The sequence below is a fragment of the Equus asinus genome, chromosome 9 (genome assembly GCF_041296235.1).
Source record: "Equus asinus isolate D_3611 breed Donkey chromosome 9, EquAss-T2T_v2, whole genome shotgun sequence".
NCBI classification, from domain to species: domain Eukaryota; kingdom Metazoa; phylum Chordata; class Mammalia; order Perissodactyla; family Equidae; genus Equus; species Equus asinus.
The window spans coordinates 20990001-21017253 of record NC_091798.1 but is presented as its reverse complement, the minus strand read 5'-3'; the positions used below and the strand labels follow the sequence as shown (position 1 = coordinate 21017253).

The 27253-nt window shown below is 37.0% G+C and overlaps 1 protein-coding gene across 3 annotated transcripts in view; it reads right to left on the bottom strand.

Moving 5' to 3' along the window:
- Positions 1 to 27253, bottom strand: part of GABRB2 (gamma-aminobutyric acid type A receptor subunit beta2) — a 249935-nt gene that overhangs the window by 19471 nt on the left and 203211 nt on the right. For 2 of the 3 annotated variants that reach the window (XM_014842749.3, XM_070517117.1), the window contains exons 8-10: positions 25742 to 25894; positions 21880 to 22124; positions 17282 to 17395 (exon numbers count right to left, since the gene is read on the bottom strand). In XM_014842749.3, coding sequence (XP_014698235.1) covers positions 17282 to 17395; positions 21880 to 22124; positions 25742 to 25894 — 512 coding nt within the window. The remainder of the gene's footprint in view (positions 1 to 17281; positions 17396 to 21879; positions 22125 to 25741; positions 25895 to 27253) is intronic. The other variant, XM_044777706.2, reaches the window with a different exon arrangement.

Genomic DNA, 27253 nt, shown 5'->3' with positions numbered 1-27253 from the left:
AGATTTTAAAATAGGCTACCACACATATCTAAACTCTACCTCTAGACTGTAGGCACTCTCAGGGTAAACCTGTAAGCATTCACCTTCTTTTGAGCTGAGGCAATAGTGGGCTCTGAAACCAGGCTGCTCAGGTTAAAAGCAGACTGGATTAAAGGCAAGGTCGAAAAGCTTTTGATCTTGGGCAAGATATGTATCCTTCTGAGCCTCAGTTTCTCAACTGTAAACTAGGTATAACAGTATCTGCCTTATTGGGTTGTTTATAGGATTAAATGAGATAATACATATAAAACACCTAAAACAGCACCTAATATGATAAACTCAAGGAACAGTAACATTTATTATTATAGAAGTAAGCAGCGAAGGAACTGGACTTGTGCTAAATCACGATCAGGAGAGGTTTGGGATAGTAAACCAGTCCCCAACTTAAACAGCCTTGGAAGTAGTAACAGAGGGTGGCACAGCAGTCGCTCCAACACTCTTTAGGAAACAAATGCATCGATACAGATGTGCTTCTCTTTGCTATGGCCTTTGGCAGGGGGGTTCCAATAGGTTTTGGGACGTGTGAATCTTCCGGTTTCAGTCTCCTAGGAAAATATCTGAAGTCGAGACCTCATTATTCACAGGCCTAAGAACGAAACTGTGAGTAATGTTTCTTCCCTATGCTTAATTTGGGGACCTCGTTTGGTTCTTTATCCTCACAGTGGGCAGAGGCAAGAGGTAACTCAAAGTGTTCCATTTCGGTACTTGTCAACAGGATCAGTAACAGTCTGGGAAGGGAGAGTTTGCATCCATCAGCAAAACTAGGTTTTCAGATTTATTTCCAGCCTCACTTATTTATGGGAAACATGTCTCTCTTTCTCCAAATCAAATGCATCTATAAAGACAGTTTCATTATGATGATAATGATGATATGAAATTACATTTTGTAGATCATCTCTGTACAGCAGCATTTTAAATTCCAGTTAGATAAGAACAACTACATAGTTAATTATGTCTTGAAGATATGAGTTTTGGAATCGGCCTTGAATTCTAGCTTCTCTACGGAGCAGCTCTCTGACCTTGAGCAAGCTCCTTAGCTTAGCTGAGCCTCAGTTTCCTCATCTGTAAAATGAAGTTGTATCACCTCATCTTTAAAACGAGTCCACATTACATGAAGGTTTAAGATTGAGATAAGTCATTTAAAGAGACTACCAGCATATCTAGTATACAATTAAGCATGTCACAAAAAGTAACCGTTGCTATGACAGTCACTGATTTATATAGACAGGTAAGACTAATTCTTTGTATTTTCCAGTTAGCCCCTCACGGTGGATGTTGTAGTTAAATCTACCCACCCATTGTTGCAGGTGTGGACCTGATTGCTTTAAGCTAGTTTTGGTATTTCGCCTCCTCTGGCCAGGGATTGGCTCAGGGATGGGAAGGCCTAAGTCAACGGAGCCAATGAAAAGAAAGGGAGGGGCCAGTCCTGTGGCCAGGGGTTAGTTCTTGTGCTCTGCTTTGGTGGCCCAGGGTTTCACCAGCTGGAATCTTGGGCGTGGACATGGCACAGCTCATCAGGCCATGATGAGGTGGCATCCCACTTGCCACAACTGGAACGACCCACAACTAAAAATGCACAACTATGTATCGGGGGGCTTTGGGGAGAAAAAGGAAAAATCTTAAAAAAAAAAAAAAGAAAGGGAAGGTTTGTTGGAGACTTTTGGATTAAAAAAAAAAAAATGCCCATCTCTCCTCCTGGATATGAATGAGGAAGTACGGAGCCTTGTTGCTACTGGCAGCCGTCTCACCTCAGAACAAAACTTCATTGATAAGACTTTGGCTGGCTTGCTTGAGTTCTCTCTCTCTCTCTCTCTCTCTCCTCGAATGCCTCTGCATTCTTTGCACAGAACAGATACATTAAAGGTGGGTGGAAAGTCAGAAGGACCTCATTAATAAAATTCAACTAATAAAATAGTAATTTTCAATCATTTCAGACAAAATTCAACAAAGGGCAATTGGTAAGGTCATGTACAACTTATTATTATCAAAATATATTTTTTTCTTTTCAAAAATCAAAAATCTTATGAGAAAATTTAATGTTATCCTACAGCAATTTTAATAAAAATGACCTCCATTTATTTAAGTCACTTATATTTTGTCAAATGGCTTTCATATCTTTTATCTCATTGCCTTATACAACATCAGAGAGAATTTGAAAGATGAGGCATGGGCTTCCTCATCTCAAAACTAAGGCCCAGAGAAATTCTTTTCCCAAAGTTGCAGAACTTTTCAGAGGCTGACTTAGCCTAAGTATGCGGCTTCTTGAATCCAAATTGGACTCCGTGGCTGGTTCTGCCAGTTATAGAACTGAGGAAAGATATTTTAAAACCAGCTTCACATGCAATCTGTGGTTAAAATGTGCAACTCGGAGAGAGAAATTTAGGTTTATGTTCCAGATCTAGTTAGTTCCAGGTCTACCAGTAACTATATGACCCTGAGAAAATCAGTGACGTTTCTGGGTTTCAGTTTCTATGCATAAAAATGAGACATCATGAGAAAAAAAAATTGTAACTATGTATGGTGATGGATGTTAACTGGACCTACTATGGTGATCATTTTGCGATATATACAAATATCAAATCATTATATTGTACACCTGAAACCAATATAGTGTTGTATGTCACTTATAGCTCAAAAAAAAAAAAAAAACTAAGGAACTAAAAATTATCGTACAAATACAACTACAAGTAAAAGGAAGTCTTAATCAAGAACAAAACAAAAAAAAGAGAGAATTTTTTGAGGTGAAGTTTCCTATTCTCAAGCCTCTGATAGGCACTGTCAATTGACCAGCTGGTCCCAAAGTCAACTACGGAATCCTCAGGATAGCTGTCAAGGCAGCAACCGCTAGTCTTTCAGGATTGGTACTCAAGGTGTATCTTATTTGCATGCCCTGGGTGAGGTCCTTCTACTCAGTGTGGTCCATAGATCAGCAGCTTTGGCATCACCAGGAGGGTTGTTAGAAATGCAGAATCTCAAGCCTCACCCTGGACCTACAGAATAAGGATCTACACATTAACGAGATACCTAGGTACCTTTTATGCACATTAAAGATTGAGAGGCAGTGGGTTGGAGGATCCCTTAGAACCCTTAAACTTCTAAAAGTCCATGACTGTAGTATTTCTTCCCCCCCAAAAATTGGAATTTTGCAGAACCTTGGGTAGCTCTCCAAGCGTGTTCAACGAAGTCTTTATCCTCGCTACAGTAAAGAGGTGGAGGAGTTAATTGGTAACGTTTTTTGTGCTTCCCTTTCAGAATCCTGAATTAACTACAACCAAGGTACCCGCAAAACCCTCAGGGGAGGCTGAGCTGGAGAGAGGGAATGATGAAATCCACTTCAGTCTGGGATCCCTTGTGCAGCTGCGGTCTGATGGCTTCTCTGCAGTTAGCCAATTACACGGTGAATTACTCCAGTGAGAATTTGCCAAATGCACCATCCACTTTCATAACCTAACTCTCGTTAGGAGAACTGCTGTTAATCTGACACAGCCTTGTCAAACATCTCTCTGTTCCATTTTAACACCAAATGTCCCTTGGCTCTGAGACCTACAGATGACGGCAGACAGTGAAAGTGACTAAATTTTACAAAACACAGGCTGTAGCCTGAGTTAGGGAATGAAGAAAATTATGAATTTAGGAGATAGGAAAGAATATTAAACCCAGCTGCCAAAATGATGCTTTGCTAAAGAATAAGATACCAGCTAGACTCTGTGTCAAATATTGAAAAATCTCAAATAAAAAGACCTGGGTTCAAATCCCAGGTTTGCCACTTACTAGCTGCGTGACTGAATATGTTACTTCTCCCTGGGCCTCAGATTTTGTCATCAGTAAAATTTCAGAGGGTTATAAGAGCATCTAGTAAGTCGGCAAGCTTCAAACTTTCATAAGCATCTGAATCATTTGGGAAATTTGCTAAAATTTAAATTCTTAGGATATCAGAAATTCTGATTCAGTCAATCCAGGGATGGGCTGGAGATCTGCATTTCTTAAAGTATTGGTGATTCTGACATTGTGGTGTGAGGATGACCCCCTATGAATGCTCCTATGGGGCAGTGGATGATAAGAGATAGTCCAGGTGGAGCACTTGTAAACTCTTGGTAAATGTTAGCTTTTAAAAGATATTAGTAGGGGCCAGCCCAGTGGCGCAGGGGTTAAGTAAGTGCACACTTTCCGCTTCAGCGGCCCGGGGTTCGCAGGTTCGGATCCCAGGTGCGGACATGGCACTGCTTGGCACGCCATGCTGTGGTAGGCATCCCACATACAAGGTAGAGGAAGATGGGCACGGATGTTAGCTCAGGGCCAGGCTTCCTCAGCGAAAGGAGGAGAACTGGCAGTAGGAAGCTCAGGGCTAATCTTCCTCAAAAAAAAAAAAAAAGAATTTAGAAGATATTAGTAGCAGTTCAGATAGGGAGAGTGACGTGCTCATTGCTGCACAGCAGGCAGGAGCAGGGTTGGAACAGTTTCCACTGCACCAGAATGATTTCCTGTTTACTAACGTTTCTCAGAGTGCTTTGTTGGAACAATGCAAGGAACTGAGGAAGGATGTAGGTCAAATCATCCATTGTGTGTTGTCAAGTCAAAGAATGAAAGGCAGTGCTGCACAATGGGAAGGTTATGCCTGAGAACCGGGGTCTTTGTTATTTAATTGCTGTGTGTCCTTGAACTAGTCATTCCCCCTGTCTGGGCATCAGTTTCTTCATTTATAAATGAAAGGATCCTTTAATGTTACTTCACGAGTTAAAATACTGTTGTTCTGTCATAGCCATGTACATCCTATCTGGGCTGAACAGATCCTTGCTCCCTTTTTTGAGATGGAATGTACCTTTTACTGTGAAACTTTTCTCGAACATGTGTCTGAAGGTGACATCTCCCTGCTCTGAAATTCAGCATCATCATCAGCTATACCACGTACTATTCATTCTGATTATACCATACTATTTAAAAGAGTATTACAGAGGCAGTGGACTATTCCAACAGACTGAGAGAGACAGTGCTTCTGAATTTAGAAACAAATCTTAAGAAATAGGAAAAGCCAGAGTTCTGCCCTGGTGATCCTTGGCATGATAGACATCAACTTCGTGGCTACCGCTTATCTAATGCTTACTATCTGCCAAGTACTTTCCCCGTACTTTGTCCTGCAATCCTTAAAACCACCTTTTCAGGGTGGAGCTGTAAGCCTCATTTCACAAAGGAGTAAACTGAGACTCAGAGAGCTTCCCCATGTTCACAGAGCTGACGAGTGACAGTCATGAGGCTCGCGCTCAGGGCTGTCTCAAATCCAAAGTCAAGTAGGAATGATTAAGCTAGGTCTGCCTGTGCTCCGAACCATTGTGCTATTGTCCAGGAGCAGCAATTTGATAAACACTTCCCAAATGATCAACACTTTTGTGATGTTCCTTCCAAATCTGGGTCCCTTGTGAGAAAGGTTTAAGGTTATCCTGCAGCTGGCTAAGATGAGGGGGGCAAAGGGTAGCTGTAAGACTCTCATAGGAATGCAGCCCACGTCTTTGGCTTCAGGGGGCCCACATTCTCAACTGCTGAACTAAACAACTTCTGATCCTGGGTGAGCAAATGGGAAATGCTCCATAAAGCAGTATTCACAGGCAAGGCCTCATCACTGCAGTGCACTCTCAGATGGCACCTGGGGTTAGCAGGCTCTACGACTCAGAGATGCTTAACCCCCATAGGGAGGCAGGACAGCTGTCCTGTGTCCTGTGACTCAGTGGAAGAAGCTGGCTCTGGTGTCCTTGAAGCTGGTCCAGATTCCAGAAATTTTCTGTAGCAGAAGCTAGCAGTGGTGTTGAAAGGCAAAGAGACAGCTTGTTTGTTGCTGAGGGAGACTTCAAAATTATATCAGGGTGCATTTTTGTTATGTTTCCCTAGGTGCCCTTTGCCAAGATTAAACAAGCGTCAAGCAACCCCGCAAACCTCTTCTCAGCAGAGGCCATAAAAAATTCCTGATTTCTCTAGGAATACAAGGCTTGCCGGAGGTACTGTACTTGTTTATTTGTGGGTTTTCTTTTACAAAATAATTTAATATTAATAGAAAGATGGTTAATAAAAATTTAATGTCAGTCCTTAGTTCCCAAAGCTGCCCATGGAGCACACAGTTTTCTTTCTTTCTTTATGTTTTTCAACAGTTCATAATCTTTCCTGAGTTTTCTCAGTAATAATTGTATTTATGATACTAGGATTTTTACTACATTTCCTAACATGTGAGATTTTATCAACTGCCAAACACACCATCTGTTTACTGACAGGTATTTATAACAAGAGAAAAGGAAAGAAGATAACTGTTTATAGCATAGGTAAGTATCACAGTAACTTCAGGAGTTTTATTTTTTTTATTTATTTTTTTCGAGGAAGATTAGCCCTGAGCTAACATCTGCTGCCAATCCTCCTCTTTTTGCTGAGGAAGACTGGCCCTGAGCTAACATCCGTGCCCATCTTCCTCTACTTTATATGTGGGACGCCTACCACAGCGTGCCAAGTGGTGCCATGTCTGCACCTAGGATCCGAGCCGGCAAACCCCAGGCTGCCTAAGCAAAACGTGACACTTAACTGCTGCGCCGCTGGGCCGGCCCCAACTTCAGGAGTTTTAAAAGGTGAATCTTTGTCTTAAAATTGAAAACTAGTGCTCCTTTTTCCTGAAAGACTATCTTGATAATCTACTACAAAGTGGGTTTGACTTCCAGTACTGATTTAATAACATGGTAGCGTATGTTAGTAGTGCCGTATTTCCAATTCTAGAATGGAAATGAGCACCCAAAGAGACAAAGTATTCCTACCTGCTTTGAAAAACCCACCAAGTGTTACATATAAACTTTTTCTGCTGCTTTAAGTTTTATTTAGTGACCTGGGTATTCTGACAGAACAAATATGTTTTCAAAATTTAACTCCTTGGTTGTGATTCTCATTCTAGGAAAAAACCCTTATTGGAGGGAAGTGAGTCATAGTAAGTTTTCGCCTCCTTGCGGGACAGGAGATGACCAGATTCACGGAATCAGAAGGGATCCACAGAGAAACTGACCACGCAGTGGAAAAGAACATGGCAGGAAGCTTCAAGGGGCTTTGGTCCTGGGAATGTGCTTCATTGATGCCTTCCCAGGTGTCTGTTCCATTGTCTCATCTATAAAATGAGAATTACGTCTACCCTCTATGTATCTGGTGATTTTTGAGATGATGAATGAGGTATCACGGGAAGCAAACTGAAAAAGTATAAGTGCTACACCACAGCACAAATAATTATAACCTAAAGGACCTGCCTGCTTGGTTATTCACTATTTACTTTACAGCTTGCTATTTAATTTCTCTCCTAATTTATCCAGTGTAAGAACTATATCTTTTCAGATGAGTCATTTTTAGAACAGGAGTTGGGTCCAAAGTACTTTTAGTCGTTCTTAACCCAGAAAATTATTTTATAATATTTCTCTGTACAGACTCTTTTCACATTTTTCCAAAAGGAAACTTGTTAAAGAAAATTGTTTTTAACCACAGAGGAGGATATATGCTCTGTGCAAGTGTTTGTAAATTTTAAATTAATAAGCAATTGCTTGTGGTAGAAATGAAGGATAATAGGTTGAATTGAAAGGAGGCTATGGGACTAATGAATCTCAGGCAGAAAGGCTCAGTAAATATTCTAGAACTATACGATTTTTAAGGTGGATGAGATTGTGGAGATGGCATCCTTATTCTACAAGACAGATCGATTTCTCCGATGTTACAAATATGGCTTAAGGGTCAGAGTTGAAACTTGAGTCCCAAGTCTTCCGAGCTTCAGTCTACTGCCCTGAGTTACAAAATTAATTTTATTTTCATGGGGAACTATATCTGCAGGGAGCCAGGAGCACTGTTGCTATAGGTATGTCCAAGCTTGGCAAAAATATTAGAGATCTCTCGGTCTAACTGTGTCACTGAAATCTTGAATCTGGTGACAACATTGACAAGAAAGCTGGACAGCATGAGCGAGGCTTCACTGCTCCCAGGGTAGAGCAGGTACTGTTCAGTCCAGACCATTCTTTCCTTTTCTCTCTCTCTTCTTCCCTCCTTTCATCCTTTCCTCCTATCCTCCATCCCTCCCTTCCTTCCTTTTTTCTTTCTGACAGCAATAATTATTGGAATATAATATAAGCAATAATTACTAGAAATGAACATGTGCTATTTGTATATGTACAAATATATGTACCTTATCTTGGGTTATTGTAGTTAGCTGATATATGAAGCATTGGGAAAAGTGGGAGTTGTGTTTGTGTGTGGTGTGTGTGTGCATGGGTGTGGTAGATATGGTGAGTGTGTGTGTGTGTGCAAGAGAAAGAGTATGATAAAAGGATCATAGGATCATACTGGCAAATCAGGTGGGAATATGTAGACATACACACACTCACACATTTTCTTATATTTTGAAAGTAATATATACTCACTGTAACAGTTCAAACACTGTAGAAAGATATAAGGTGAAAAATAGAAGTGTTCCTACCATCCCATACCACTGTCCAAAGGTGACCACTGGGAAAACAGATTTAAAAACATAAAAATGCAATAATGCCTGTGCTGTTGGTTTAGCCCTGGAAAAATATATGGTTGACTATTATCTTGCACTAACAGTAATACATTATTCAAGATGGATTAACTATAAAACATGAAGTGATAATTAGTATAAAAAAACTTTCAGAAAAATTTTGAAGATTATATGCCTAACAAAGTTTCAAGAGGAATTTTTATCTATACCAGAAAACACGGAAATTGCAAAAGTAGAAATAATTAGACAATATAAAAATTAAAAGCTTGTTATGGCATGAATGAGAGCTTGGGAAAAATAACTGCAATGAACATAACTAATAGATGGTTAATATATTTATGATACTTAGAACTGAAAACAAAGAAAAATGGATAAGAATAACCACAGGCTATTCACAGGGAAGCCAAAGCAAACAGCACATAAATATATGAAAAGTTACTCCATTGTTTAAGAAATGTGAGAAATACAAGTTAAAATAAGATTATACTCATTATAAATTGCGAAGAGCAATCAATAATCAATACTGCTAAAGGGAAAGGGAAAAAGAGGATCTGTTCCTATAGAATCATAAAGAGATGAAGTAGATGCATGAAAAATGATTACAAAAGTATTCTTGATGGTTTTTTCTCGGGAAAAATGTAGGATTCAGATGGTTTTTACTTCTGTTTTTAATATTATGTAAATTAAAATAACCATGTGCTTTAAAAAATGTAATTAAAGAGAAGACAAAGAAATTTATGTTCATTTTAGAAAGAAAAGGTTTACCTGATAAGAATGGTAAGAGAGAAAATAAAGAGATGAAATATTTTTACAAGGGCAAATATATTATTACTCCTTGCTGGAGTCTGGATTTTCTGACTTGCTTTACCTAATACATGCTTATTGAAAAATTTACACATGATTTTCTGCCTTTTATGTATTTTTTTCCTCTTTTTTAAAAAACAATTTAGATCTTTGATATATCTAGAATTTAATCTGGAGGGAGGAGTGGCTTACATATATGGTACTACATTTAAATAGTCTTAATGGTCATGCAGTCGCTTACTGCTGTTTATTAAATAATTCACATGTTACCAATGATATGAAACAATACTTTCATTAAGAACTTAATTTTATTATGTTTCTAAGCCAATTTCTATTCTCTTTATTCAGAGAGCACTAATTCAGTGCTATACTGCATTAATCACCGTGGTTTTAAAATTCATTTAAACTTCTGGCAGAGTTATTCTTTTCTTCTTATTTTTTCATTTTCCTGATTCTTCGTATATATTCTTTCTTTCAAATAAACTTTAGAATTACCGTGTCAAATTTCTAAAAAAAAAAAAAACACTAAAGAAACAAACCCAAAATGAAGCCCATTGGTTATTCAATGGGATTACACTAAATTCAGAATAATTTAGAAAGAACTGATTCCTCTAAAATGTTATCCTTAAAAAAATGAGTTTTTAAAAAAGACAAAGTTTTCTCTCATTAAAAACTGATTATTGATAAAAGGGTTCTTTCCTTCCCTTCCATTACAGTATATTTTTATTATTATTTATATATATTCTTTACACAGAAAAGCTATGGAAACTTCCCTAACTGGTCATATGGTTTCTAAAAGTTCTTCTCAGTTAATTCCCTTGGAATTTGCTTGAATAAAGTAATAATTCTTTTCCTAAGAGTGAAATTATTTTCCTTCCTTTCCAACACTCCTATTTTCTCTCATATAATTTCACTGGCTTACAATTTTGAAAAAGTTAAATAATAGTGGTGATGGTGAGCATCCATTTCTTGTTCCTGCCTTTATTGTTCCGCCCTAAGACAAGAGGTAAGAGATAGAACTTTTGGTTAGCTAGAAAAAGAGAAATTGAGAAATCTACAGCAAGGAAATATCCATCATTTCCCAGTCTCCTAAAGGATGTTAAATTTGTAACCAAGAATGAATACCGAATTCAATAGATATCTTTGAATATCTTTTGGTGTCTACTGACAGAATGAAAAACTTTTCACTTTTTCCACTTATTAAGATAGTAAATAATATTATACGTTTATTTTGAAATGACACCCTGTGGTTATGTTGTAGTTTGCTTTCAGTATTCTCTGGATTCAACTGGATGAGCTTATTTGGGGATTTTTTCCCCCACTGGCATTCATTCGTGAAGTGGATCCATGTTTCCTTCATGTACTTTTGGTTTTTTTAGATATAGTTGTGGCACTTTATTTATGTTATGCTACTTTCTAAATCATTTGGAAGCATTTTCTTCTTTCTGTTAGGATCTGCAAGAGTTAAATACCACTGGAGGTATTTGCTTTTTAATGCTGACAGGATTTATTGTTGAAACCTTCTAGGCCAGATGCACTTGGGAGTGGGAGTTAACATTTTTCCCTAAGTTTTCTTAGTTTTATCTTTGGTAATTGATCTGTTTTTGTTTTCTCTTTCTCCTAGGTTCTGTTTTGCTAATTTACATTTTCCAAGGATGTCATGTATTTGATCCACATTTTCTAGGATCTTTGCATAACTTTATTTTAATTTTACCTTTCTACAGAATTACTATGTTTTTAAGAAATTTCTCCTTGGGGTCCAGCCCCATGGCAGAGTGGTTAAGTTTGTGCACTTGGCTTCAGTGGGCCAGGGTTTTGGCGGTTCACATCCTGGGCGCGGACATGGCACCGTTCATCAGGCCGAGCTGAGGTGGTGTCCCACATGCCACAACTAGAAGGACCCACAACTAAAATATACAACTATGTACTGGGGGGCTTTGGGGATAAAAAGCAGGAAAAAAACCCCAAAACGAAATTTCTTCTTTGGTGTATTCACATTGGCTCCCATTTTGCTTCTTTACTAAGCTTTTCCTTGATCAATTATTTCCCTATTTCACTTAACCTTTTTTTAAAAGGACTGATTTATTTGTATATTATTTTGTTTTGATTTTCTAATTTGTTAACTTATAATTGATCTTGATTAATTAATTTCTTCTGCTTCTTTGAGACATTTTGTTGCTCTTTTTTTAGTTTGATTTGTACATTTAATTCACTTTTTAAAATGACTTGCTAGAAATGTATTTGAAGCTACAACTTTCCCACTGTTAACTATTTTAACCACAGCATTTAGGATTAATTATGTAGTATTTTAAATTGCTATTATTTTCTAAATGTTCTTCAAATTAATTTTTATTGTATATTTGACATGAGTTGTATAAAAATGAGTGTACACAACTAATAAACTTTATTAAGTATACTTCTAAGGTAATATTTCTGTCATTTCCCCTTTTTATTTATTATAATTTTAATTTACTTGAATGCTATTTCAATTTTAATTTCATGAATTACACATGGATTATTAATCAATGACTATATCTTTATGTTTGATTACAATTATTAAAAATATCTATCAATATTTATTACCTTCAATTCATCCTTATACAGTAATAATATTCAATCCTCAATTTTCTTCAGGTTTATATTTTCCTCCTTTGTTGCTGCCTGTCACTTGACTTAGAATATTTTCCAATACCTTTACTTTTGAAGTATTCCTAATAAATAACACTTTCTTGGGTTTAGTTGCTTGATTCGATCTGAGAATCTTATTCTTTTGATAGATGAATTAATATATGCTCTAGCTATAACAGTTAACATAAGCTCGCTCTTAATTTTATCATCTTAATTTCTGCTCTAAATTTGTTTTTAAGTTGTCCTCATCCTTATTTCTGATGTTTAGCTTTAGCTACATAATTTACATCTTTCTTTACTTTATTTCCTTCTTATCAAAAGTTTTTATAAGACGAATTGTCAGTTTTTGATTATTCTACCATAATGATCCTCAGATTTTCATGGTTTAGTGTACACCTGAAAGATCTGACAGACTCTTCAGCTTTCCCACTAAAGCTTTCAACTTATAGTGTCTCAGGTGGAATTTACTTTTTAAGCAAGCATCCCAGATGACCCTAATATAGGCAGTCTATGGTAGACCCTTTGAGAAACACTATCATAGTAGTTATGTATGCTAATTTTAAACATAACCTTAATCTTCAATTTTTTGATTTATAAACTTTAAAAATCAAAGAGTAAATATTGAGTCCTTGCTGTGTATTAGAAAACAAACACTTTCTCCCTTCTCAACAATACCCATCCTAATTTATTCTTTTTATGTACCTTCAGTATCTAGTTTTTTAAAATATTTCAATTATCTTTTATTCTGTAACTTTAATTTCTGGGGTCATATAGCTTTAGTTCGACATGGTATCTTAAGTTTTAAATGCTAGAATACTGGCATTTTCTATTCTTAAGTTCCTCACTTTGACTACCTTTTGGTGGGAGCTAGATTTTTCCATCAAGCTATTTAAAATAATAATAATAATAAGGACTTATGGATGCTATATTCCCTAAGACCTTGCATATTGAGGATAATCTTTCTTTTGTTTTTATATATTAATAATAATATTTTTAGGCTATATTTTCTCCCCCTCAGAATCTGGTAACATTTTGCCATTGTCTTATAAAATTTTATGTTGATTTGGAGTAGTTTGAGAACTTTTTCTTTTTCTCTTCCTTGTAAGTCATTCACTTTTTCTGACTGGAGGTTTAGTAATTTCAGAAGGATATAATAGTGTGGTGATGAGACTGTATAATTTTTATCTTGGAACCCAGTACATCATTTTGGCCGACTGATTAATTTCATCATAGGTATGTATAAATATTCAGTATAGAAGTTAAGAGTGTGGCCTCTAGTCATACATTCTGTTCAACCATTTCTTAGCTGTCTAAATTTAAACAGGTTAATTATGCTCCCTGTGTCTCAGTTCCTATCTATAAAATTATAATTACTACACCATAGGGTAATAAGGACTTACGTTATGACATAATATATGTAAAGTGTCCAGGTACATAGAAGGCATTCAAGAAGTATTTATCATTATCATTATTATAATTACCTATTGACATCAGATTTAAATATTTTTTCCATTCCCTTTTTCTCCATTCTGTACCTCACTAGCACCATGGTTCTGCACGTTCAATCCACTGTACTTGTCCTATAAATTTATTATGTTTTCTTTAAGTGGTTTTTATGTTGAGATCTCTTTTTTTCTTAAACATTGGCACCTGAGCTAACAACTGTTGCCAATCTTTTTTTTCTTCTCCCCAAAGGCCCCCAGCACGTAGTTGTATACTCTAGTTGTGAGTGCCTCTGGTTGTGCTATGTGGGATGCCACCTCAGCATGGCCTGAGGAGTGGTGCCATGTCCGTGCCCAGGATCCAAACCAGCGAAACCCTGGGCTGCTGAAGCAGAGCGCATGAACTAACCACTTGGCCACGGGTCCGGCCCCTTGACATCTCTTTTCCTCTGCATTTGGCATGATTTTCTACAGCTGGAACTTTTTGTTACAGCCTTGATTTATTGCCACACTTATTCTCTTTCTTACTGTTTTAGATTCAGTTATTAGTTTCTACAAAGATTGCTTTACCTTCCTTTTTGCCTTTTTAATCACCTCTTGGCCTCTTGTTTATCATCTCATCCTTGATCTTTCGTTTCATATCCTGTTCCAATTTGTGGTGAGAAAAAAGCTTTTTTTATAAAAAGTTTTAATTGATCCTAAAGTATTTCTTTTTCATTGTCAATAAAAGAGCCATTGTCTGTCTTTTGCATCCTGAGTTCCTCTGTTTACCAAATGAGAGAGAAAGACACAGAGTCATTTGGTAGTTTTTCTGCACAGTTGCTATGCTCTTTCTTGGTTAAGATGCTTCATCCTGATGTGAAGTTTTCTACAGGGTTTTCCCATTTCCTGAAACATAGCTTGAGTAGATTTCTCTGGATTCTGCTTTCACTAATATTGGCCCCGCTTATGCATCTCTCCCTCTCTGTAGAGCTTCAGTTTGAGTTGGGCATCGATTGTTTTTGTTTTGCTTTTCTACTGCTGTTTTACTCTCTGTGCCGTTGGATGGAGAGGAGAAAAATTGCACGTGGGTTTGGGGATCTTCTATCTCTACTTCTTGAACGCTTCTCACAGTTGAACATAGTTAGACATCAGCTTTCTGTTTCTTCGTCATTTCAAAGGCTGAGTGATAGTTGTGTGTGTGCGTGTGTGTGTGTGTACGACCATGCTTTCATATGGTGCCAGTAGGTATGTAAACTCTAGCAGAACTTTTGTAGGGAACAATTTAGCAATATGATCACCATTTTAAAGGTGCATACTTTCAGACCCAGAAATTCCATTTTAATAAATATATCAGGAACCAATGGTGCACAAACATGTCAGCAATGGGATGCTTATTTTAGAGTTCTTTATCATGGAGAACCACTTAGAAGCAACGCAAATATCTAACAATAGGTTCTTGTTACATAAATGACGGTACCTACATTCAGCAAAATACCTTGCAGCTATTAGAAAAGATATATATTTAAAGATACAAAAAGGCATGTGGGAAATAGCAGTATACACGCTAGTAGAGCAAAATTATTTATATAAAAGTATGTCACTAAATGTGAATAAAAGGCAGTGTTAACAGTGATTATATCTGGGCATGGGGTACAGGTGGTTCTCATTTGCCTTTTTTTTCAAAGAATGATCGATTCAGTTTTATAATCATAAAAATAGTAAAGAGCTAAAAAAAAGAAAAACTAAGAAAGATACAGACTCTCTGCTACCATCTCCAGCATAACAGGAACTATTTATTGAGTGCTCTTTGTCTGTATAAGGTACTGTTTAATAATTATCTTTAATTATTTAATAATAATACCTTTAATAATTATCTCATTTAATCCTGTCAGCAGCAACATGAGGCCGAAATTAGTGTTTCAGTTTCAGTTGAGGAACTTGAAGGTGAAAGGGTTAAACATGCCCAATGTCACACAGCTGATAAAAGGCCCTGCCTAAACGTGAACTCAGTTCAGTCTGGTTCTAAAAGCAACAGCATCTTCCCAGCAAACTCTACTGCCTCTAGAAATTGTCATATACATCTCGCTGTTTTCACAGGTTACGGGTTTAACAGCTCGTTATTCAAATTTTTGAATATCAGTCCTTATTTCATACTCTAAAATGAACTTAGAAGAGAATTCAAAGGACAGAATAAAGACATACTCAACAAAGCAAAGCATAAAAGCAGAAGACATTAAGATTCATATTTCAGTGTAAATCCTTGAACATTCTCTTTAACATAAACTTTTATGAAACAGAGAAAAGTCCTTGACAAATGAGGGTCTAAATCATGGTATCAGAGAGTCTCATTAACTCTTTCAAGCCATCAACTGAAAAATTTAATGAACCAAAGAACCAAATTTCCTTTAAAATATCATAATCTGAGGACTTTCCTGAATTTTCATGTAACTTTACCCATTCATTAGACCAATTATGCAGCATATTTTTGTTTTGGTTTTGAAAAAATACAATATTCTCTAACCGTTTGCATCATAAATCCAAACTCCAACTATCAAATGTGTTTTCTCCTAAATGATTAGCATTCTACCCAGAATACACCCCAATCAAATCATTCTATTCAATTTCAACAAGGTAGCTAGAATTGAAAACAAGAACAGCAGCACCACCACAATGAGATAGCCTGAGAGAACAGACACAGTAGGGGTTAGATGTTCAGGGGATTAGGACTAAAAGAGTGATTAACAGAGTCTCAAACATCTCTTCTGAAATCTACCGAATACCGAATACCGGTTACCAGACTCCGCCAGGATATAAGACCCAAGTAAGGAAGTTAAAAAGTACTTAAAATACCAAAACAAAGTAGCGATTTACTATGTTAATTATACCTGTTCCCCCACCCCAAAGGCAATATCAATGAGATACCAAGGAATTTGGGGTCAGAGCAAGAAAATTAAGGAAGACCATAATACTTAGAAGATGTAATAATGACAGCTCTTCTGGCATCAAGTCCTCATAGGAAAGGTTCGCAAGCACTCAGTGTCATTTACTGCCTCACCAAGAAAGAGAAAACAAGCAAACAAACAAAGAAACTCGAGGTGGACAAGTAATGGATGATAAGGTGGAATGGTGACAATTATCATCTCTTCCTCCTGGTCCTCCAATTTGGAGGGCAATATGAATGACAATTCATATTAAGAATTGAAATTAAGAACTGAAAACACATGAGGATTCAGAAACTAAACTTTAAGTATTAGACAAAAATAAGCTTTCTTTGGAGTTCACTTAAGTGAAGAGTTTTGATAAGGAACAATCTCAATTATTGCCTCTTATCTATCATTATAATAGTGCTGGGCCTGCCAAGATAAAGCTTATTTGCAGAATAATAATAAAGCAACAAGGACTTGATGCAAACAGAACATTCTTAGACACAAATTAATAATCTAGGACAGAAAATATAGGTTCCTGAATTCTGAACCAACCAGTAGAAGAAATGTATATTCTTCACCTATTCCACTAATCAAAAGAAATACAACAAGAAATCTAAGAAATGCCAGAGTATATAATAACACTCTATATTCTCAATACAAATGAGAAGGAATCTCAAAATATGAGCCAATTAGTTTCTTTCTCTAGCACAACAATAACAACTGAATGGAATGCTAAAGCTTAGGTTCATCATCACTATAGCAAAAAACAAACCCAGAAGAACCCCATTAGAGTCTCATGAAAACATTCAACATATCCCCAGACTCTGTGGACACAAATCCATAGGTTATCTGCCAAGACCCAACACATTATTTTAAAGGGAACAGCTAAACAAATTGGCTCCAACAGAAATACAAATAAATGGATTAAAAACTGGCTATCTAACCGTATACAGAGAGAAATCGTAATTGGTAGTCCGTCTAGTTGGGGAGAGGTTTCCAGTTGGGTCCCACAAGGATCGATATTGGGTCCCATTTTGTTTAATATCTTTATAAAAAATCTGGAAGACAAAGTAGAAAATGTGCTAATTAAGTCGACTGATGCCACTAGGTCAGGATTGGTGGTTAAAGCAAACTGGATGTAGGTAAGTAAATGCTACTGGTCTTTAGAAAGACCAATGCTAACAGAGAGTAGGACTTCTAATTAGTTGTATCTTTTTAATGTATCCTTAAAAAAAAGTGAATTCCACGTGCTAAAAATAATAGATTTAAGTGATCTTAGTGGTTGTGCATAATAAAAAATTAGGCACAATGGATAAAGACAACACAGAGACTCACAATACAAATGAAAGCAGAACAAAGAATGCCCCCAAATGGAGATCTTTGTGGTGCAACTTTCTTTGGAAAACTGGTGGTTGTGGGTCTCTCAATACGGTACAGATAATGAAAACATTTCAGATATGCAAGAACCAAGGTGGTGAAAATGTAGGCGTAACTAAATTCTCAAATATGTTACTATTTAGTTATTGAAAAATAAACAAGGAAACTACAGAAACCTTAAAAGAAAAAAAGGAGAGCTGAAAAACTAAAGGCATGAGTAAGAAAAGTGGGTGAAATTAATCAAAAGCAAATTCTATAAGGAAACACACAGACACACACAAATAGAAGAATGCAAGGGATAATAGGAAGGGCTCACCTAACACTAGGATAGAGATCATATTTTTTTGAAGACACTTAGGAAAACAATATTCAGTAGACCTCTTGTCGGTTTGAGGTTTATTTAAAAAATCTTAATATTTTACAACTTAATTTGACCACTGTGAAAGTGACACTGCTTGTCAGTCATGGACTCTCTTGTGTAGATAGGTGGAGTTTTTCAGGTGAAGTCAACTGAACTGAATATATGACTAATGTGGAATCAGTTTTTAATTTAATTTAATTTAGTTTTTTCGCTTGCTAGTACAGCGGCATGTACACCGAATAAGGACTGGAAGGCGTAGATCATCTCAGAAACTTTATTAACTTTGCTATGCAACTTTGGATATTTCACTTTACTTAAGAGCCCTAGTTTTTACATCAATTAAATGACAGGATAAAAATTCATTTAAAAGCTGTGGATACTCTTGTTAAGATAAGAAATTACAGGAAACTAACACAGAGAAGAGATGGGGAAAAATGTGGAAGTATGCCCTTGAAGCAACAGTGGGGTCCCACTCAGTTAGGCTTCCCATTTTCATCCCTCTGTAGCCTCACGACAGAGCCCAAAAGACAAAGTGTAAAAATCACTTTAGATGATCTGACGTGCTGGTTCCGTCTCTATAATTCATCAACAGAAGCAGAAAACGTCAATTCTCCTAGTGACCGATTTTTCCAGAGCAGCCTACAATACTTAGTTGATTATATGTGGCCCATCTTTGGAAAAAAAAATAACTTCAGAATTGCAGTTGAAAAGAAGGGACATTCTCAATAAGAAATAGATTAGCATTATTCATGATGCTGACATAAAAGAAAGCATTGTGCAATCAGAGCCCTAAGTGAATCTCCTCTAACCTTTCACGCTGCATTAAAAGGAAACCATGGGAGTTGGGGGTTGGCACCTTTCTTGTTTTAATCTAATCAAGATGGCTGTTAGTGTTCTAGCCTAAGAGATAATTGATAAAGTTTGGAATTGGTTTGCTATTTTTTATAGCTAGTACCTGTTGAAAAATTATTCCCTTGCTTTGACTTTAAAACTTCCGACAGAGAGACATTTCTCTGTAGATAATACTCTCTTTTAGGGATGGGATTGCATCCTACATGCTAGAGCATGTAAAACACACAAGCAAGCATTGCCAATAGGTCTGGAGACTAAACTTTATTTAAAAAAGTAATAATGGTTATTATTTATAATATTTTAATATTTTATTAATATTTACCACTTACTGGCTGCTTACCATGTACTGGGGACTACATTATCCTCTCTACACATTATCACAAATAGTCTTTTTATTACCTATGAGAGAGGAATTAATCCCATTTTACAGATGAGGAAAGTGAAGAGTCAGAGAAGCTGATTTATTTATTTATTTATTTATTTTGCCTATTGTCACACAAGTATTAAATGGAGGGTTAATATTGAACATGACTGACTCCAAAATATTTGTTCAGAACCTTTGTGCTAAATCACAGCTCCTGATGTCTTGATGTTATGCATGCCGATCAAAGAAGTGGAGAAACCACTTGTGTTGAAGAGTTTTAAGATTAGGGCAAGCATCTTGTATTTTTCTGGGCCTCAGTTTCTCATGTTTGAAACCAGAAGATTGGAGTAGAGTAAGATTTTTTAACCTCAGCAATATGGAAATTTTGGTTTGGATAATTCTTTGTTATGGGGAGGCTGTTCGATGCACTGTAGGGTGTTTAGCAGCATCCCTGGCCTCTACCCACTAGATACCAGTAGTAACCCCCTCCTCCCAGTTTTGACAACCCAAAATATCTACAGACCCTGCCAAAGATCCTCACAGAGGCAAAATTGCCTGTGTTTTGAGAACCACTGCACTAGAAGGACTCTGGTATCTTTTTTCGTTCTCTCATATTCTATGCTCTGAATTGTGGGTCCAACTTCAGCCAAGAGGATGGGCTTTTCACCACTATGGGGTATCTGCCCAGTGACCCATTCTCTACCTCCATCTCAGTACCTTGGATTTAAAACCATCTGAAGCTCTCCAAGTTCAGTATGCTATCAAACTGCCACTCTCTGGGTCGTAAATTTATCATTTAAATTCAAATTGGTATGAAAAAATAGGGTAGATGAAAGTGAAAAGAGATTGGATGTTATCTTATTAAATCAGCTTTCCATTAGGCAATTGATTTAGACTCATTTCAAACTGCAGTCCTGTGAGATAGTCTTATTTATTTACTCATTTTCTTTTCTTTGCTAAGTCTACTATATCAGGAAAATCATAAAATGGGTTTAAAAGGCATTCTCTCACTTTACAGCCCAAGAGAACCATAATGCTAATTTGGAATCTATTGACAGACTCTAATAAGTGAAACCTCTGGCATTAGAAAGACATTGATAATTTCCTAGACCTGTGGTTCATTGGCTTTCAAGGGCTATACTTAAAATTTGCATCATTATGAATACTATCTCCTGGGAAAAGAGTGCCTTTGATTAGAAAATAGCCCAAAATCCAAATATCAGACCTATGGACAGGTGGAAAACCTTAGTGAGTCAGAAGCTTTCACTGGGTTTACTCGAAACAAAACTCAATGGTAAAGATTATTTATGGTGTGCTAACCTTGAAGTTAAAGTTAGAACTACGAGAATGTCAATTAAATAATTATTGGTATGGCTAATAATTCCAGATGGTTTAAAAGTATTAATTCTTTCCTATTTCCATCACTGCGAACTATTTATCAAACCCAACATTATGTTCTACTTTGTAAATACGATTTATGAAAATATTAAAGTAAGACCTTGTTTTCTTTGTCTATTTTTAAGGGTTTAAATTTGCACTATGGAAGAATATATATATAAATATTCTGTTTAGTGCAGAAAGTTCTATAACAGGAAGCCAAGTGAAGTCATCTTTTGGGAGTAAAGAGGATTGGATCCATCGGGGTTGCTGTCAAAAGCCTCAAAAGAGAGATTCTAAATCTTGGCTGCAAATTGGAATAATATTTGGAGAATTTTTAAAAATTATGATGCCCAGGCATATCCCAGGACAATCAAATCAGAATTTCTCAGGAAGGAACTCAGGCTTCTGTCATTTTTAATGCTCTCCCAGTCATTCAATTGGGCACCCAAAGTTGAGAACTGTTTACTTAAAGAATAAATGGGGTTTACAACTGTGTGGGAATTGTTCTTTGACTATGCCTGAGTTAAGCAAGATGGTGACCTCCTGTAGTCAAATGCTTCAGTGGTTTTAAGTGGAACATATGCAAGGCATTAAGTAAGTCTCTGTCACTGGAGGAGAAAATTATTGTTTTTTCCCCTCCACTTCTCTTTCTATTGTTCTGATGACTTCAAGGAGAAAGTATGAGTTTGTTGCTGGAGCAATAAATCTCTGTACTTACTTATCTCCCTGTTAAATCAAAGAGAATTCAGAGCCCAGGTCCAGAGCCCTCATCTAGTATAACCTAGAATTTAATAACATAGTTCCATTTGTACTTATTTATTGTTAAGCTTATCTTCCAGTAAGTAATATTGATTTAAAGGATATGAAATTTCCCTTTTAAATACATTTAAATAAAGTAAGTAAATTTAAATCAATATAAAGTAAATAATAGGTACACATTATCCTCATATATGGAAAAGGTCACAAAGGTGGTTTTCAGATGACTATGGGCAATGCTAGTGTTCAGGTAAAGTGCATGCAAAAGTTGTGTCATGAGTTTGGGCTGTAAATGTGCCTCCATTACTAATTATCTTTGTGATTTGGGGGAAATTACCCACTCTTTTCCCTGGGCCTTGGTTTCCTCATTTGTTAAACAAGGGCATTAATCTATATTGCTGGCATTCTTCTATGAGTTTAGTAAGCAAGGAGGGCTTGCCCTCTGAATTTACCTTGTTGACATCCAGGCGCATCTTCTCGTTGTTGGCGCTAGCAGCCTTCTCAGCTGCTTTCTTTTGGCGTTGGGGTCCCCTCCCAAAGAAGATGTAGTTGACCAAAGCATATTCCAGAAGGGCCATGAAAACAAAGACAAAGCACCCCATCAGGTACATGTCAATGGCCTTCACATAGGGGATTTTAGGGAGAGTCTCCCGGAGGTGGGTATTGATTGTGGTCATTGTAAGCACAGTTGTAATTCCTGAAAAAAATAAGAGAGTTAGAGTAATAATGTTCCTATTTCCTTGCTGCTTTCATCATAGCTAGAAAGGTTAATTGTACTCTTTTACTCATTCATATATACCACAAAATATTTACTGGGCACTTACTTATATCAGCTTTGTAACAGGCCCTGGAGATATGCATAAAACATTAATTTACAGTAAACACTAATCATTTGGGAACAATTTCCTTTAATTATATATAAAAATATAAAAATGTATAGTTATATAGCCAGTGGGGGGCTACATATATGAATTAAATGCTATGGTACGATGTGTGTAGGGTGAGAGTTGAGAATTTGAAGATGCTAGTTCAGCTTTGGGATCTGGTAGGCAAGAGATCAGGAAATGGAGACTTTGGAGCTGAGTCCTGAAGAATGAGTGACAGTTACTCAGGCAACCAAGGCCTGGAGGTAGAAGTGATGGTAGACCTGATGGCGTTGGTGGTGGAGAGAGCTTTTATAAAGAGTTGTTTTGGGCAGGGAGTGAAAGTACACAGCCTATCAAAAGAATTTCAAGAAAGTCAGTGTGGATACCTTATTGCATATCATGGGGAGGATGGTGAGGAGAGGGAAGATTAAGTAAGGGCAGTCTAATGGAGAGCCATATATAGAGAGCCTAATGGGGAGTTTGAACTTAAAACTGAAGGCAATGTGGAGCCACTGACCAACTTCAAGCAGGGAGGCATAGGGACAAATTGTGTTTAGATAATCACCCTGGTAGCAATATGGAGGACAGAAGAGAAACATACAAGACAGGAATAAAGAATACCAGTTAAGAGTTTTTCAGAATAATCCAAGTAATGAAGAGGAAATAAAATAATCACAACAGCATTGAAATCAATGAATGTATTATACAGATGATACAGACAAATGATTATACAAATTTGGAAATTGGAGGAGAGGGTAACAGAGAAGCAGGTGTCTAGCCCTCATTGTTTCTGGCTTGGGCAACTAGGCATGTAAAACACAGATAAATAATATAAAAGTTTTACAAGATTCTTTATGGGAAATGTCACACTGGGTCAGGTCATAACCTTTTGTCCAGCTGAGTGGGCATCTCCAAGAGGGGCAGCGGTTTCCCTCAAGGCTGTAAATGGGGGAATGGACAGAGATATGCTGGCAAAAGCACTGGGAGTCCAGAGTCCCAAGTATGATATGGTCCAGCTTTGCAGCAAAAGAGTGATGTGAAACTAGAGCTCAGAGTCAAGATCACACATATGGGAACTGGAGAGTCAACGTTTGAACGTGGATCTCTGACTAGGAAACCTGTGCCCTCAAACTCTACCCAATAGCACATCCCAAAAGTGAAGTTTCATTTCTATGATTTTTTGGAAACAGAAGTTTTCTGACTCAGTTTTCTCTCTCTCAGATCATAATTTTTCCCTTGTTTTTCTACATGCTGGTAAAATGACTACGGAAAAAAATAAATTTGAGCATCTGATTCTGAACATGGCTAGAAAAACCCTCTTGTTACTTTAGATCTAGGTGTCTTACAGTTTTCACATCTTTTCTATAACATTAGTCATTTTGAAACATTTTCCAATTTTGTTTTTCTCTTCATTATTTCAATGGTAGATTATCCTGTACAACATGTATATTATAAAACTGACAATGCTGATTTTACTCTTTATCTAAATCTCATTTTAAGGTATTTCTTAGAGAGTAATAAATTGCTCACATAAAAAGATATTTTAAAAATTTCTTTTAAAAAAATCAACAATTTATTTGTTATTCCTGAATAGCACAAAATTAATAACAGATTTCACTTTGGAATAATAGAATAATTACAAATTCCACTTATTATTTTATTCAGCAAACATTTATGGAACACCATTCTCTGGATGAAACACTACAGATATAATGGAAGCATCATTAGCTGTGGACCTTTTTCCAATATATCTTTCAATACCATGAGGCAAAAGGACATCACAAACCCAATAAATATAAATTATAACTGCAGTTGGTCTACAATGGGGAGTTTTACAATATTTTAAGAGAATATATCAGAGGAGATTTGACTCAGTCCAGGAGGGCATTATTTCTCCCTTCCATCCTTGAACTACCGCAATCTCAGTTCAACACAGCAGCCAAAGTGATCCCTTTAAATCTGATATCAAATCAGGTCACTTCTTCGCCCAATGACTCTCTAATTTCACTCAGAATAAAAGCAAAAGCCTTTAGTATGGCCCCTGAACTGCTTCACAATCTTTTAGCCTCCTCTCCCCAACATTATCTCAACCCCTGAACTCACTCTGCATTCGTCTCACTGGCCAGCTGACATGCTTGGCACATTGCTACCTCAGGGCCTTTGCAGCAAGCTGGAATATTCTCATCCAGATATCCATATGGCTCTTCATTTTCTTCAAGTCTTTGTTCCATTGACAACTTCTGAATGAAGTCTACCCTGATTATTCTAAACCGTACCCCCTGACATTCCCAGCCCCCCTTAATTTGATTATTTTCCTCTATAGATTTCCCATATCATATAATTTGTGCGTTAGGTGTGAAATAAATTTTTAATCTATCTTTTCCTGCTAGACTATAACTTCCAGAAGGGCACTGCTTTATCTCCAGTACCTCTTATGTTTAGCACATAGTAGGTGTTCAACAAATATTTGTTAAATGAATGACTTCTCTAGGGACGTAACAGGGCATTGAGATCTCATGGTGGAGGAGTTAACAGTTCAACATTTTAAAGGGATTAGTCAGAACTCAAAATATTAAAATTGTGTAAAAGGTTGTAATTTACTATATGGGAAGTTAGTAATACAAAAACATTCATGGGGGCTGGCCCAGTGGCATAGTGGTTAAGTTTGTGCATTCAGCTTAGGCAGCCCAGGGTTCTCAGGTTTGGATCCCAGGCACAGACCTAGCATGACTTATCAAGCCATACTGTGGCAGCATCCCACATACAAAGTGGAGGAAGACTGGCACAGGTGTTAGCTCAGTGACAATCTTCCTCAAGCAAAAAGAGGAAGGTTGGCAACAGATGTTAGCTCAGGGCCAATCTTCCTCAAAAAAACGTTCACGCAATATAATTATTCTCTTCCTCTGGTGTTATAAAAGAAAAAAATCAAGCATAAGATGAGTGATGCCACCAATGATTTCCCGACATACTTACTTTTTGTCTCCTGCCTTCCACCATGCCACTCCAAAATACTAATACGACTATAGAATTCTTTCCCCTTAGCTATTAGTTACATACTACATTTCCCTGTTTCTTGGTCAGAAAAAGCAATATGGAAGGGAGCTCTTCCCAGGTAAGGAAGCACAGATACAAACTGAACAATTATCAAGCAATATTCCATGAACTAGGCTTCGATAATACAAATATCAAACTGATGGGACTAATCTCATTACCAACAGCTATATAGTTAACTAATTTCAACGTGAAAGAGGTTTAATGGATTTAATGCTGAATCAGATCAGCCAAGTCTCACAGCCATATTCTTATAATGTGTACAGTCCCATCTCAACACACATCACAAATTCCAGGGTAAGGAAAATGCATGCACAAGCACACATGCGCGCGCACACACACACACACACACACACACACAGAATCAAACTCCACAAGCAGTTAGCAAATCGCCTACCTAATGCCACTCTTGCAGCTGAAGCATCATAGTTAATCCAGAAGGAGACCCAGGAGAGGATAGTGATCAGAATGGAAGGCATGTATGTTTGCAGGATAAAGTAACCAATGTTTCTCTTAAGCTTAAAGCTGAGGGACAACCTGGGATAGGAACCTAGAAAGGCAATTGCAGAACATCATTATCAATCAATATTTATAGGACAGTTTCCTTTAAAAACTCATTGAACAGTTCGTATAACTTCCTCAGATTCAATTTTAGCTCCTGTCCTGCTGAAGGTCACTTTCTTCTGCAAAGGTAGTCTGAGAACACTGGGTTTTCAATTAGCAGGAGTTACTCAGTGTTGAATACATCCCTTACTCATCCGTAATTCTAAGAATTCCAGCTCTTCCCTGTTCAGCCTCCTACACTGGATCACAGGCACTCATTCTCTCTAATTGTGATGACAAGACAGTTTGGGACAGTCCCTTTTCTCCCTCCACAATTGTTTCTCAGCAAGTCCATCCTATAAGATTTTTTTGTGTATAAGAACAAGGCTGCACATTCTGATCATATTTTAGACATCTCTTCACAAGCTCCGGGATGCATTTTAAGTTTGGGATCAATGGCAAGGCTTAAGGTAGTGAAGCAACTCCTTGAAATCTTGAAATTTTGTGAAGGTTTTTTTTCTAAAGGGATCCGTGACCAACCAAAAAGTAGAGAATCACTGTTCCTGAGCAATATTTGTGGGAAATAGAGCTACCTGATCATATTCATGATGCTGGGTTCTTTCATTGTGGTGATCTGGGGAATTACTCTTTAGAGATATGTAACTGAGCACACTCTTAGAACATAAAAGACTCAAAGTAATAAATAGTGTGCATGGTGGGGGTGAGGAATATTCTTTCTAATTGAAAGAAAGCCTTGTCTAGCCTTCTTGTGCTAAACCAAGTGTCTTAATAGTAAAGTAAAAATATTTTAAATAGGAACACATTTCTATAGTCTCAGGGATTCAGAGGACCTCAAACTTAGGAAGTTTCTGTTCTTTATTTCAAAGCTAAAGGCTACTTTGTATTCTTACTAAGTGGTACAATTATTGTTTGAAGTAGTTTGCAGGGGTGGGAAGTGCCTGAATCCTTAGCAGAAGGGCAATTCAAAACCTGCAGTTACTGCTCTAGCTATCTCTGTGCCTGGGAATTCATTTCAATTAGAAAAACATAAAGAGAGATATTCCTGTGGGCTTATTATTTTTTCCCTTAATGATTATGTCACAAATTATTACTTTCCTGGGCTTTTTGTTAAAAATGTATGCTGATTAAACCAAGTTTGACAATCTAAAACCTCCATGCTACGAGAGTGAGCATGGAGAAGTCATCAAGATAATCTGGAAGGGTTTTTGGCTCCAAAATGGGAGGAAGGCTATGTCAAGACATTCTTACCTTTTGAGGGAAATGTGAAATTTTCCCACTTTACTGTCTTCAGAGAATTTCATGGCGGTCAGACTTGAGTGAACTATGAATTGGCTATCCCTAGTAT